Source organism: Triturus cristatus, chromosome 10 (genome assembly GCF_964204655.1).
Source record: "Triturus cristatus chromosome 10, aTriCri1.1, whole genome shotgun sequence".
Classification (NCBI taxonomy): Eukaryota; Metazoa; Chordata; class Amphibia; order Caudata; family Salamandridae; genus Triturus; species Triturus cristatus.
This window is the reverse complement of record NC_140593.1, coordinates 351,181,270-351,197,322: the sequence shown is the minus strand read 5'-3', so window position 1 is coordinate 351,197,322 and position 16,053 is coordinate 351,181,270. Positions and strand designations below refer to the sequence as shown.

Here is a 16,053-nt window from a genome sequence, read left to right as displayed (position 1 = left end):
TAAGAGGTATTGATAAATATTTTAAAGTTTATATTTTTTTAGATTAAGGAGTACTGCTCTACCAAAAAAAAAAAAATGTAAAACAAAAACATGAGAAATTTAGACAATAACTATAACACACCATATTTTGTAAATATAGTGTGCTAAAATGTATTTTTCCAATTTTAACATTTTACATATGCTGAAAAGAGTACAGAGTAGCGCGTTAATTACTAAAAATAACTGTGTTATTTAAAATACAACGCTGTTGCCTGTAGAGTGCTACAAAAAAATAGAGAAATTTGCAACAATGGTAACCATACAAAATAATTCTGTGGTACCCTCGTAGTACTGAGCAACTCTCTATTTATACAAAAAAAATAAAGAAATGTATAAATATTTTGTAAAACCTATCACCACTTTAGTAAAGTGGTAATAGGTACGGCAAAATTACCAAACCAATTACTTACCTATATCCGAATGCGTAAAGCCGAACACTGGAAAAGTCTACCTAAAAACAACATGCGTGCCTTGAACATTTGTAAAGGCAATCATTAGCCAATAAGCAAACAATTTAGCATCATTATGTACCGTGGTAGTACAGCAAAATAACTGATCTCACAAACTTTAAATAAATTAAAGTTCTAAAACAGTTACAATAATGACCTGCACTACCCACAATAGGCATCTGTGCACCATAATATGTAATCCAGCCTTGTTTTAATCAAATCTGAATGAATCGCAATACACACACTGAAATAAATTAAGCAAATTGTATATATTTTTGCAAAAAACATTTCCATCTTTGGACACATTTTAACCCCACATTTCTTTTAATTTACACACCCCACTTGACACCACGTCACTCCACTGTCTAACTGTTTAGTTCACACTGCTCCACTGTATGGAATGTAAAGTATGCTTCTCCACTTCACAACACTACAATACACACCACTACATTCTACGCTAATCCACTGGATGCTACTACACTCTACTCGACCCAACTTGACTGTACACTTATACGCCATTATATTATTCACCACTGTATTCTATTACACTTTCATATATGACAGTTTACTGGACGCCCCTAAACTTGCACTGCTCGCAAATCAACGTTATTCCGCTGTACCCATCTCCAATTTACGAAATTCCACTAACATGCTATTCCACTATGGACCACTTGATGGTACACTACTGGAGTGTATGCTATTCCAGCCTCCGCTACTACACTCTACATTGTACTGAAAAGCACTAAACGCCACTGCACGGTACCACAATCAACTTGATGCCATTTCACTCTACAAGAGTACATTCTGCCCCACTCCACTAAGTTATAGTCCACTGTACGTGACTACACTGTATGCTTCTATAATTGACCCAACTCAATTGTGTTGTGAAGTACAACAGGGCCTGTGCACAACTCTTCATTTTATTTACACGTTTTAAACTTGGCATCTCTTTCTAAACAAATTTCTTAGTAAGCATATTATTATGTAGTCTGTACATTTTATCTAAGGATGAGGAACACTGTACACAATGCCCATGTATTTAGCTGTCCTGTTGGTAACAGCTCTGAGTTTCAAGACAAACAATTTCATCGTAGATGCACCTTTGAAACTGATACCATTGGGAACAGGCTTTTGTTATCTAAACTGCCTTTGAGCCAAACTGGGGAGAGGAGTACTTCGGCAGAGAATATCCTGGAACGCAGCGCCTGACATGCAGCCTCGCTGGCGCTAGCCTTCATCCTGCTGAAGTAGGTAGCCTGCTCTACACCCGATCGGATTCCTGATACATCATTCACAACTATGGGGGTCTCGGTTGCCCCAAGAGATCTGGCAGAAGGTACTCCCAGTATGCTCTTGAAACTGCAGGTAGGAAATAGGATAGGAGTATACAATTATAATCGTTATCACACTGTAATGTTATAATGGTTGAACTGTTTATCTTCTACACCATTCTTGTAATGCTGGTTACAATGCTTTGTGTAATCCTTCAATAATTGCAGCTCACACTTTTTTACACAAGAATACAATTGTTTCAATAAATGTTTGAAAAGCTAAATTATATCTTTCTAGTGTCTCCCTTCGGCATGTCTGAGTAACAACGAAAGGGCAGATCTGTTTCCACAATTTCCATAGGGAATAAGAGTGGTCATGTTTTGAGGTTGAAAATACCATCTGGTAGGGTTAGGGGGTCCAGATAGCGCACTGTGAGCTAGCTAGGAATTTAGGCTAACACACTCTGATGATATGTGTGGACTCAGTCACCATATTCTGACGGTTATGTTGTCCGGATACACAGTCCTAATTGATTCGCAGGAACTGTATGACAATTGGACGGCACTGTACTATAAGCTACTCCACTATATAGAACTTCACTCTACATCTAAATAGTTAACACCACTAAATGCAAATATATAACACGCTACACAACTAAATTTGATGGTACTTCACTCTATTTTATACTACTTCACTATACGATATTGTACTGTACTCTATAACACTCTACCCCCACTGTAGTCTACAGTACAACACTCAGCCCCAGTGGACTATACAGCACTCCAATAAACGCCACTCCAGTTTATGCAATTTAACTTTACAACACTACACTGTACCACACTCCACTTTACGTTAGCCCACTGTGTACAAACCTAAACTTTACCCCACTCCACACAATAGCACTACAGTATACCCTACTCCAGTGTAAGCTATTTCAGTTTACGTCACTCCACTGTACCACACTCCACTGTACGCCACTCCACTGCACTGCACGCTATTTCAATAAATGATATTCCAATATAGACCCATAGAGTGTACAATTCTTCAGTGCATACCACTACACTCTACACCTCTACACTGTACGTGAATACACTTTACAATGCTTACATAACGTCAATCCACTTCATCACACTCCACTTTATACTATCCCACTCTAATAAACACCACTCTACTGTATACGAGTTCAGTGTATACCACTACACTCTACACCACTCCGTTATATGCCATTTCACTATACACTACTTCACTATAACTCATTCCACTTTACTCCACTCCAATATACCACAATATACCGTCCCAGAATACACTTTTCAACACTATCCTCCACTATGCTGTACCACACTCCACTAAAGTACACTGGATGAATATTGCAAAATTGTTCTTAACATAGCAAAAACCATTGAAATTCACACAACAAACAAAAGTTATATGTCTGTTCTAGTTAGGAAAACAATTTTTAGGTTAGCTTTGAGACCTAAATTAGGCTCCACAAACATTAGAAATTCTACAGCAGTGGTTCCCAAACTTTTGACTCCTGAGGACCCCCATTGACTCACCACTGGAAGCCAGGGACCCAGAGCAATTTGCATGATTTAAATTTCAAACATTAAAAGAGTAATTTAAAAAAAAAAATAAACATACATATGCACACAAAAGAAATACTTAAATTACTAAGGATTTTGGTATTTTATATTGAAAGATTTTTAAAAAAACTGAACATTTTAATGGGAAGGTTGGAGCTGCATATCCGTGATTAACTTTTACATGGTTAGTTTTATTTCGCAGTACAAGGCTCCTGCCCCTGCCAGGGCCAGGGCCAGAGTGGAAACCCAAAGCAGCCCTGGCAAATGTTTTAAGACCAGTCCCCATACAGTGCAAACCAAGTGCAATGAGTGAGCCTGACCACTACAAAGGGGGCTTTGGGAGGTTCTTCCCCTCCCCCCCCACACCCCAAGAAAATATAGGATACAATGGTGCATTCTGCAACACACTTATCATTATATATTGAATTGTATTAGCTTACAAAGAATAGTAAATGATGACTTTACTATGCACCAGGATACAACAATCTTTCTTGGGGTTCTTCAAGGATTCCCTTATTATCACCCTTCAACAGTGCCTCTCATTTCTCCATAGTACATCTGTCACATGTATTTCATTTGTTTTATAGCATCTCTCATACCATTGTAGGATGTCAGAGCATTTTACATCACACAGATATAGAGACAATGAATCATACTTGTAAATCAGTGTAGAGAAAATGTTACATAAGGCAAAGGGGACTACAAGGTGTAGGATTCACATGTCTTTCATACTGGTAGGCATTTTTAAAGAGCGCTTGGTCTGGAAAAGCACAAACCCAGGATTCAGAACATAACACAGTGGTTAGCATTGACTAACAATAAAAATGTATTTCCATCCAAATAAACCCCTTTACCAGCATCAGGATAATGAAAGACTGGGAAAAAACATAAGTTACTAACTTATACCATGCAGTGTGTAAGCAGCTCCTTGATGACAGTTTATAGGTCACTGTGCTAGATTATGAATGTCTCTTATGAGCTGCAGAGTAACAAAAGAATCTGTGACAAAAGCAGTAACCCACTGACCTATGCGCATAAAATACTGTTTTTTAAAATGCATGGCACACGTTCTTTGCAGCAGGCATATTAACCCTCTGTGCTACATTAGATAAGTCAAACCTGCCACTGGACAAAACTCATCTCTCTACAGCAGGTACATTAATCACTGGTGTTATCTTGACACTTTTATTGTTGCTCAAAAACTGCTAATTCTACAAGGAACTTTGCAGTGCTTTTAAAACTGCTGCCTGCGGACCCCCTGGGAATGTGTCACTGACCCCTGGGGGGTCCATGGACCCCAGTTTGTAAAACTAGTTATCTCTTGAATTTATGATTTATGCACCACTTACGCACTTATTTATATCTTATTTGTGCCAAACACACCTTAAACTACACAAGCACAACAAATTAATTCCTTATACTTCTTTTGAAATTAGCTTTTACACACCACTTTCATATTATTTTAAGTCATAATTTTAACTCACATTTATACTTACGCACCACCTATCAATCAATATCACTTGCGCACTTGCGTACACAGTCTTGACACCTCACTCGCCACACAAAATTAACTATAACTTGCCCCTACTCTATGCACTACCTATTCCCTTAGATATTACCGAAGTTATAGCATGTGAAATTATTGCAGTAAATAAAACACTTATGAGATCAGAAATTATATTATTAGCTAGAACACAGTGCATGGTACAGTGGCGAGTTATAGTTATTTATAGTGAATGTGATTTTTTGAGCCCCCCCCTTTTTATTCTGCCTGCAATCTCTGAACACCATTTATGGGTTTAACCAGAGGAGACTGGAAACAAGTCATCCCTTGAACTCCAGTCAATATGAACAGAGCGATGACGCGATTCTCAAAACTCAGATCTTATTCACCGTTACATAACCACGAGTATTCCTGTTTGAGTGACACATGAAAAATGAAAATGCAATATTTCAGTTATAAAAAATTCACAGACTTTGAAATGAAAGGCCGAGGTCACAGTAAAAGAAAAAAAGAGCATCATGCATTAGCATGAAAATGCAGAGATTCTGATTTTCAAGATCCAAACATATGCTAAGACTGCATTGCTTCACTTTCAAGATTTTTGCCTGGAAAGCCTTTAAATAACAGCATCTTGGTACTGGTAATTAGTTGTCCTTAACAATGTGACCTGCATAACATACATGGACATGAAAAATTATACATTTGACATTGTCAAAAGTCATGTGACAGTCAACTATAAAACCTGGCACCTGCATATTTTTCTTTTGGGTGCCATCGTGAACACACTTCCCTCCTATAACAGTGGCAAGCAGTTTGACAGTGAATGGCATCATTTTCTTTTTTTATTCAAGAAAAAATGTAATTGCCTTACCAAAATCACTTGAAAAAGAACTGGAACGAGTTGACTTTCTTCAACAATCCTAAAAATATAAATATAAGTGTTATAGACAACTTTTTCTAATTTTCACTGCAAAACTATTTATGTAAAGCACAAGTTACTACTTGTGTAACGATATAGCTGTAAGAGACATTAGTTAGTGATAGATTCCTTACCTTAGAATATCCCCAGGCATCAGACTGGATCTGGAAAGTTTTCGCTAGCAGTATCACTGCGCGTCAGTAGGTGGCGTCATGCGGCTCCACATCTGTCGCTGGCGTCGTATGCGCCGAGATGATGTCACAGAGACTACTTAGGTCCCACCCATGCGCGCTGACGTCAGTTCTGTAAACGACTTTCCACGCCAGGAACGCAGAGCCATGAAAGAAACTGACCACTGGTGCCATTAAACTAGGGCCCTGAAAGGGATGACCTTAACCCTAGAATCAGTACGCAGAACGGGGAGGATGGGTGGGGCGGTAAGGAATCTATCACTAACTAATGTCTCTTACAGATATATCATTACACAAGCAGTAACTTGTGCATCTGAAAGAGACACGTTAGTGATAGATTCCTTACCTTAGATACCCCAGCAATACCAACCCCGGTGGTGGGTCTGCGAATAGATTACACTAGAAAGTCAGGGAGAACAGAACGGCCAAAGAAGCTGTCTCTCCGGACTTGACTGTCAAGGCAGAAATGCTTGGTAAACGTGTGCAGCGAGGCCCATGTAGCTGCCTGACAAATATCCTGCAAGGGAACGCCGCATCCCAAGGCAGTAGTGGCTGCCGTTGCTATGGTAGAATGGGCACGCAGCCCCACAGGAGTCTCCTTCTTAGCCAACGAATAACATGCTTTGATGCACAGAACGACCCACCGAGAGATGGTCCGTTTGTGCAAGGCCCGACCTTTTTTGGCACCCACGTAGCCAACAAAGAGCTGGTCATCCACCAGGAACTGCTGTGTGCGCTTCAGATAGAACGAGAGCACACATTTTGGGTCCAAACTGTGGAGCCTCTCTTCCTCTTTCGAAGGATGCGGAGGCGGAAAGAAGGTGGGCAAAGTGATGGTCTGCCCGATGTGGAAGGGGGTGACAACCTTTGGCAAAAAAAGAAGGGCGGGTCCTTAAAACCACCTTCTCCGGATGAACAGAAAGGAAAGGAGGTTTGGAAGAAAGAGCCTGGAGCTCACTCACTCTTCTGGCAGAGGTGATAGCTACCAGGAAAGCCGTCTTGAGAGTGAGAAGAGGTAAAGGACAGGTATGAAGGGGCTCAAAAGGAGCGCACATCAGATAGGTCAAGACAAGATTTAAGTCCCATTGAGGCATTATGAAAGGCACGGGAGGAAACGTGTGCGTAATGCCTTTCAGGAAACGGTTAACAACCGGGGACTTAAAGAGAGAAGGCTGATCTCGAAGCCTTAGAAAGGCAGAGATGGCCAAAAGATAACCTTTGATAGTGCCCAGAGCAAAGCCCTGCTGGGCCAAGGATAGTAGGAACAGAAAGACAGAAAGGGGAGCCACAGACTGTGCTTTGCACCATGCCACAAACTTGTTCCACCGGCAGGCGTATACCGTCTTAGTGGAAGGAAGCCTGGCTGCCAGAATGACATCACAGACTTTGGGAGGAAGATCGAAAGCTGTCAACTGTCGCCGCTCAATCTCCACGCATGGAGGCGGAGGCTGGACAGGTTCGGGTGGAGGACCGTCACCTGCTGCTGCGACAGAAGATCCTCCCGAAGAGGCAGACGGATCGGGGGATCGATCGCCATGCTGAGTAGCTGAGGATACCAGTATCTTCGTGACCAATCCGGAGCCACAAGGATGACTCGGGCCTGGTCGCGCCAAATCTTCTTCAGCACTCTGGGCAGAAGTGGTATAGGTGGAAAGGTGTACAACACACCGCAACTCCACTCGCGACAAAAAAGTGTCGCTGAGCAAATGCCGTCTTGGAAGTTCCAATGCGCAGAACTGATGACATTGCGCGTTCTCTTCGGTGGCGAATAGATCTAACCAAGCTCTCCCCACTGCTGAAAGAGACCTTGCGCCACCTCCGAGTGAAGACGCCATTCGTGATCCATCAAGCACCGACGGCTGAGTTCGTCCACCCTGGCGTTCAGAGAACCTGGCATGTGTTGAACCACCAAGGTAATGCCTTGATGTTTCAGCCACGTCCAGAGGAGCAGAGTCTCCTAACATAGGGTCCATGACCCCACCCGCCCTGTTTGTTGCAATACCACATAGCGGTAGTGCTGTCCGTGAACACCAGCACCACACTTCCCCGGACAAAGGGAAGGAATGCCTTCAGTGCAAGTCAGATCGCCCAAAGCTCCAAAAAGGTTGATATGGAGCCGGGACTTCGCCGGAGACCAGAGTCCTCTGATCTCCACCTCTCCCAAGTGGCTTCCCCATCCCAGGAGGGACACATCCGTCACCACTGTGTGCTCCGATTGGGGAAGGGAGAGGGATCTGCCATTGACCCAATCGCGATTCGTGAGCCACCACCGCAATTGTCGTGCATTGCCCTCCGAGATCTGGACATGATCGGACAGGTTGCCCTGATGCTGCGCCCACTGGAACGTCAGGTCCCACTGCAGAGCCCGCATATGCCATCTGGCATGTTGCACTAGCAGGATGCAGGAGGCCATCAGGCCCAGGAGCCGGAGGGTCATCCTGACTGATAGAGGCTGAAAGATCGGAATCATAGCCTGAATATCCCGGACTCGCTTCTCGGGAGGATAAACCGTAAACCGCGTTGAATCCAGAACCGCTCCAATGAAGAGGAGCTTCTGCGACTTCGGCACGTTGATGGAAAACCCCAGCAAATGCAGGAGGTCGGCCGTAGTCTGAAGGTGGGAGAAGACTGCCTGGGGCGAGCCCGCCTTCAACAACCAGTCGTCGAGGTGGGGGAAGACAGACACCCCTGACCTGCGCAGATGAGCTGCGACCACCGCCATCACTTTCGTGAACAGCCGAGGGGCGCTGGTAAGGCCGAAGGGGAGCATGGCAAACTGAAAATGCCCCGGGCCTACCGTGAACCGCAGGTAACGAAAATATGCATCCTACAAGTCCAACACCATCATCCAGTCTTCAGGGTCGAGGGCAGCCAAGACCTGAGCCAGAGTCAGCATTTTGAACTTCTCCTCCCGGAGGAAGCGGTTGACGTTCCGGAGGTCGAAGATGGGACGCAGACCCCCTTTGTCCTTCTTGGGGACCAGAAAGTAGTGGGAATAACAACCACTCCCTATTTCCGGCCCAGGAACGCACTTGATGGCCCCCTTGGCCAAGAGGGTCTTAACTTCCTGCTGGAGAGTTGCCGACATGCGGTGGTACCGAGGTGGCATGGCTGGAGGGGTAGACTGAAAGGGAAGGGAGCAACCCTTGCGGATGATCTGCAACACCCACTTGTCCGATGTGATAGCGTGCCAGTGGGGGAGGTGATGGCGGGTCCTGCCACCAACTGGAATGGGGTGCTCCTCAAAGCTCGGATTAGGAAGGTTTGGAGGTAGAAGTAGCGGAGGTGGAGGTGGACTGACCCCCACGCTGATTCCCAGACCCGTCCCTGCGGAAGCCGCATCTGTGGCCGCGCGGAGGCTGATTCTGCACAGGCTTGCTGAAGGAACATGCTTGGGTGCCCCTGCCGTGGCCACGAAATGAACAAAAATAAGGAGTGGCAGGGCTTTTCGTGGAAAGACCTAAGGACTTGGCCGTAGCCCGCGAGTCCTTAAAACGCTCCAGCGCACTGTCGGCCTTATCGCCTAACAGGTGGGTGCAATCAAAGGGCATGTTCATGAGTGAGCTTTGTACATCTCGCGAGAACCCGGTAGATCTCAACCAGGCGTGGCGATGAAGCGCCACAGTCGTAGAAATTGCTCTACCTAGTGAGTCCGCGGTGACCAAACCACACCGAATGGTGAACTTAGCCGCATCTTTACCCTCTGCAACAGCTTGAGACAGCACAGCTTGGGCCTCTTCAGGACACTGAGGCAACACCTGTGCAACGGCATCCCACACCACGTGGGAATAGCGGCCCAAGAGGCATGCAGTGTTCACCGACCGCAGCCCTAAGCTGGCCGACGAGAACAACCTCTTGCCGAACTGCTCCAGCTTCTTAGAGTCCTTATCCAGCGGAACCGTTGGAAAAGCACTCTGGGATGTCGAAGCCTGGATGACCAGGCTCTCGGGCATAGGATGAGTGATCAGAAAGGCAGGGTCACCCGGCGCCGGGCGATGACGCCTGGCGACATTCTCATCCACCGGGGCCCCTGTGGCTGGCCGCGACCAAGTGCTCAGTAAGACATCAGTGGACGCCGTTTGAAGCACCTCAGTGAGGAGATTAGTCTTCAGAGCCACCGTCGGGAGCTCAAGGTGGAGGACCTCAGCGGCCCAATGGAGCACCATCGTGTACGAAGCGCCCTCCTCCATGGTAGGTGGAGGAGAGGCAAAACCTGGTCAGAGGAGAGGTCAATGCCGCCCGCCTCCTCTAACTCGTCCGCCCAGTCCTGCTCTGAGTCACACTGATGAGCAAAAGGGTCCTCGGACTCCTCCCAGTTGTCCTCTACCTCCACCGTATGTGGGACAGACTGCGGTGACAGGGCAGGGACCGGGGAAGGAACAAACTGCACTGGGAACGGCGCCAGATGGGGCCGGACCAGCGCCGTGTCCCAATGCGGATCCCAGGTAGGGACAAAAGTGTCCGTGAACCTGGGCAGGGGCGGAACAAATGGTATCCACTGCGTTGCCGGAGGCGGAGCCGAGGGTGGCGCTGGGGCCGGAGCCGGCAGCGCTGGACCTTGTGGCGCCGTGGCCGGAGCCAGCGGCGCAGGATCCTGTGGCGCCATGTTAGCAAGAAATTCTTGCACCTGTGCGGGAGTCGCCGACGGACCCGGGTAAGGTGGGTAGGTTGCGGGACTCCCTGTCCCCCTCGTCCGCATCCGGGGATCGACAGGGGGACGTCGGAGAGCAACAACGCTTCTTCAACTTCTTTTTGTGTCGTCTCTTATCCGAGGGTGAAGACTTGGAGCCCGTGGAGCGATGATAGTGGTCCCGCAAGCGTTCTCTGTAGCAGCCCCTGGACCGTGAATGGCACGGGGACGAGTGCCGGACCACAAACAGCTTCCGGCACCGCTCCCTCAAGGCCTTCGGGCCATGGCCAAACAGTCCATACAACCCGGGAGTCGAGGTCACGCTCCAGGCAGTAGAGACAGACGTCGTGGGGGTCCGCCACCGACATATTGCGACAGCAAGCCCCACTCGACTTAAAACCAGGTATCCCTAGGGCACCAAAGTAGACTCAAACCTACAGGAGACAAAAAGTCTCAAAAAGATGATCAAAAAGTGACTAAGATACGTGCTCTAACCGGATCTGTCCTTACTGGCGCGGAAAAAGAAAGAACTGACATCAGCGCGCATGGGTGGAGCCTAAGTAGTCTCTGTGATGTCATCTCAGCGCATACGACACCAGCAACGGATGCAGAGCCACAAGACGCGCAGAGGTACTGCTAGCGAAAACTTTACGGATCCAGTCTGACGCCTGGGGATATTCTAAGGTAAGGAATCTATCACTAACGTGTCTCTTTCAGATATGTTTTTTACGAGATGGGTAGGAAGATCAGCTTGGTGTTGGTATAACTGCAGAGGGGTAATCCTTTATTAACCTTATATTCAATGCCATTGTAGATACCTTCCATGGATCACAAAGGAGGGTAAGACCCTTGGAAGATAACTTTAGTAACTTATACACTAGTCTGTACAAAGGCACAGACTGGGGACATATTTAACTGCAAGACGTGCAGTGAATTGTGATAGGGTGCAAAGAAAGAGTTCCCGTCATTAGTCAGATGTTTGACATTATTGAGGTCAGCCTCCCCAGTGTACCTCCCGCCACACCTGTTAGCAATCCCTCAGGTAAGATTGGAGCCCATTGATCAAAACTGCAAGTCTACTCTGAGTACTGGCTAAAGATTCTGACCATCATCCCAGGAATCAGAGGGTGTACACAGCAGCAAGCCCAGTACATAATACAGCATCAACGATGTCAGTCTCATCCACTTTCCACACCCCCACAGAGACTGTAACCCAGAGGAAGGAAGCCAATAGGTCTCGCCTTTGGGACCTTATAAGTGTTTAGCAATGCAGCACATTATCACCCACCAGGCAGATTTCTGTAATGGAACTAGTACTTATGTAAAGTGCTTTGATACCTTCATTTGCGCTACAAAATGCAAAAAAATAAAAAGGAATGAAAGGAGAAGTGCTTGCAGACTTCCGAGGTGGGGGAGCGAAAAGAAGCACTCTGTTACGCTGTGCCTACCTGCTGTAGATGTTTGGTTTTTCTCCACAACAGTTAGGGTAACATGCTGATTGCTAAGGTTCTTCTGTTTTGTTTAACCAGAAGCATGATCATCCGGTCAACAAATGGTTCAGCATGTAGCTATTTACTGAAACCCCACGAGGATCGTTCCCTTCCTCCCCAAGACATGAGTGGCCTTTAAGGAGCTTTAACTACTGTAGCAGCTGCTTGTTGCCTTCCAGGTAAGGCTTGTTGGCCAAGGCCCGCTCATTAGACGGTGCTGACGATTCGGCTGAAATGTAAGATGTCACCACAATTAATTTTGTTTCTGTTCATTTCTGTTTTAGAGAAAATTAAAGCGCACTCTTGTAGAGGTGGGGTGGAGGGGACGCGCCTTCTAATGAAAGCGGCAAGGTCTGGAAATGTAACCTAACCGATGGCAGCCTGCGCACCGCCGCTGGCTCCTATTATATAATGCCAGTACCAAATCAGTACCAAATCAGAATGAAAGCACAGTATAGAAAATCAGGAGCCGAATTGAAAGAAGGTGAAAGTGAGTTATCCCAGTGTGCAAGTGCAGGCGGGGCTGGAGTATGCTGCATCTTGGTGCCGAGTAACAGATGTTTATTGCCAACCAAATGAATGTTAATTAGTTCATCGGCCTCTAGTAGGATGAAAGGCTGAGGAGACGCGCTGCGGTTGTGAGGTGAAAAATAAGATTAATAGGGTGCTTGCCTTAAAGTTAAGATTGCCTTCCTCCTTGCAACGGGCCTAGCATGACAGCATATGCACAAGTTTCTCATTGCAAACAGAGCATTGACAGGGCTGTGCGTGTGCATGTGGCATGTGAAGGGAGAGCTGGTTAAAAAGAATGGTGCGAGAGAAGCGGGGGCGAGTGAGCACGGCAGCGTGGCGAACGCGAACGCTCTAATTAAAAACAGATGATGATATGACCCTGAACAGATGGCGCCCCATATCGTAACCGCAAGCTGTAGGCCGTGGGCAGATACATTTACTGGGAAAGGTGGGACATGCAGCCGCCTTTGCCTAATTGCATGCTGTCTTTTTAGAAAGACACCCGCAAAAACCAATTAAAGACGTGTGGAAAGTCCACAGTGATTCCAAGAGATCGTTTTTCTAGAGCAGCGCATGCGCGCTGCGCTAGGCTCGACCTAAAAAACACTTGAGCACTCAAGATGGGTGGTGGGAGGATGTTACAGCTACTAACGCAACCTCGAGGTGGGTTAAGGAGAAAACACATCTGAAGAATGTAGAACAGTCTTACTGAAAAGAGCTTTTTGTTACTGTTTGGTGGAAGAATGTTCAGAGGACCAAGAAACTGCTTCACAGATTTTGTGAACCGGGACACTGTCTGACAAAGCTTAAGTTGCTGCCACGACTCCTCTAGTGGAATAAGCCTGGAAACTGTGAGGTGGAGAGTTATTATCCATGCTTAACAGAGCTAAATGGTCAACGATATCCACCCAGGAACGCTCTGTTTGTGTAAATGTTTTTCACCAACGTATTTTATATATTATGAAGATTACTGAAGTGAAATGACAATACTGCATTTAACAGGACTGTGTTTTTCTTAGTGCTTGACATCAGTAGGTCCGAATTAGGCCTGGACTCCATTTTTTTTTCTAAAGCAGCCATGAAAGTGTATGTTTTCATTCTGTTCACAGCACATAACCAATATGTGCACTTGTATTGCTTTGCATTGACAGGCTCTTCTCAAAGAAACAAGAAGGCCTTGCAACATTCAAAACCTTTCCTGCTAGTAGCTGTTACTTGCATGACTTCCATTGTTTTGCAACTAGTTTATACAGTCACATCCTAAGGCATTAGGTTAGAATAGGGTACATTAATATGCAGTTAGGGGGCTAGTGTAGGAATGGTGGCGTTAGATGACGTTTTATAATTCTGTATTGTGATTGGTAAGTTAATTTCTCTATTTGCTCACCTTCTGATGACTTTTCAATTTCCATTGACTTTCACTGTAAAATAGGCTATAAAATGATGCATTTCTGAAGGAGAGCACTGTCTTCTGACTCCCCGACTTTACAGGCAGAACCCTTGTCGGTTTGTCGTATGCTTTTGAATTTTTTTTGCGTTTTTTGTGTTTATTTAAGCTGGCGGGGAGATGAGCTGTAATGGCACACATGTGAGTGTTTCCTTCTCCAAGGACTGGAAACAAAATGTAAGTATATTTCTCTTTGAACAATGCCATAACGAGTTTAGCTTCCCCGGCTTTATAGTCTTCGGGTGCATGGGGGACACCATGGAGCATTATGTGGCATCATGCAATTTTCCATGGAACCACAGGCAGGGTGAGTAACCAATGGGCAACTTACCTAGATTCAGTAATCCCTTCTCTAGTACAGATTAAATCTAGCTGCAGATTCCTTTCCATAAACTAATCCCCATGCGTCAGATCGGATGCAGAAACCTTTCGAGCAGTACCTCTGCGCGCCAGTATGTAGAATCGTAGGACTACACACCCTACATAGTAGCCACCCAAGCGTGCTGGCATCAGTTTCTTTTTGCGCCCCTTCCGCACCAGTGTGCACGGACTAAGCCTCTCAGAAGGGTTACCCTACACAGAGAAATCCTTTCTCAGAGAGGGGAGGATAGAAGGGTCGGTAAGAAATCTGCGGCTATATATAGTCCCTAACAGATAAGTAGTTACCGAAGACTTCTAGCCATTGATTCCTTACCTTAGAATAGATACCCAAGCAATACCTCCCTGAAGGTGGGTCTGCTAACAAACTAGACTAAGAAGTCCTGCACAACCAGTCGGGTAAAGTGCAGACGGACTTGACTGTCCAAGCAGTAGTGCTCAGTAAACGTATGCAGAGATGCCGACATTGCAACCTGGCAGATATCCAAGACCAGAACTTAGCGAGCTAACACAATGGTCGCAGCATTGGCTCTGATGGAATGAGCATGCATGCCCTCAAGGAGTTGTTCTTTGCCAATTCATAGCAGATTTTATGCGGAGAACAATCCAGTGTGAGATGGTCCGTTTCTGCACGGCTTCTCCTTTTTGTATCCTGACGTACCCAGTGAAGAGCTGATCACTCACCCAGAATAAGGGTGAGGAGGGGCAAAGGCGGCAGGCAATGTGGTATTCTGGGCCACAAGAAAGATGTTACTATATTTGGAAAAAAGGTGGCAGAGGTTTTCAGTACCAGTTTGTCCAGGTAGAATGTCGTGTAGTGAGGGTGCATAGAAAATGCTTGCAACTTACTGACCCACCTGACCGAAGTTATGACCACCAGAAAAGCCATTTTGATGGTGAGTAAACAAAGGGAACAGTAGTTGTGTAGAGGCTCGAAGGGCGCACAGATCAGTAAGGTCAGGACATGATTGAGATCCAATTGGTGCATGAATGAATGGTTGTGGAGGGAACGGGTGTTGAAGTCCCTTTAAAAAACTAGTCACACGGGTGACTTGAACAAAGAAGGTTGGTCTGGCAACCGCAGGAAAGCAGAACAAGCTGAAAGGTAACCTTTTACAGTGCCGAAAACAAAGCCTTGCCGGGCCAGGGAAAGAACAAACAATAAAACTGGACAAGAGTGCACAAAGGGATCAATATCTTTGGAGGCACACAAAGACGCACGTGTCTCACAATGGCAGGAATATATTGTGTTGGTTGACGGAACACCTGGCTGCCAGAATGACATCTCAAACATCCTCAGGAAGGTTGAAAACTGGCAACTGCCGCCGCTCAATGGAGTGTGCACGGGTCCAGTTGCAAGACCTGGCTGGTTGCTGTAACAGTATTTTCTCCCAAAAAGGCAGCCTGATTAGAGGACAGACACTCAGGAGCCTCTCCCCGGCCAATCCGGTGTCACAAGAAAAACCTGGGCCCAGCCGTGCCTGATCTTCTTGAGAACTCTGGGCATGAGTGATATTGGCAGAAAGGCATACAGGAGGCCTGAGTTCCACTTGGGATGAAAAGTATCTCTGAAAAAGAGTTGCCTTAGAAACTCAGCATGCAGAAGTGCTGACATTAAGTGTTCTCCGGATGGTGACA

At 46.0% G+C, this 16,053-nt stretch overlaps 1 protein-coding gene across 3 annotated transcripts in view; it reads right to left on the bottom strand.

Annotated features, from left to right (window-relative positions):
- ULK4 (unc-51 like kinase 4) overlaps window positions 1–16,053 on the bottom strand; it is a 1,725,799-nt gene that overhangs the window by 783,618 nt on the left and 926,128 nt on the right. For all 3 annotated transcript variants that reach the window (XM_085631567.1, XM_085631566.1, XM_085631568.1), the window contains one exon: window positions 5,719–5,767. In XM_085631567.1, coding sequence (XP_085487693.1) covers window positions 5,719–5,767 — 49 coding nt within the window. The remainder of the gene's footprint in view (window positions 1–5,718; window positions 5,768–16,053) is intronic.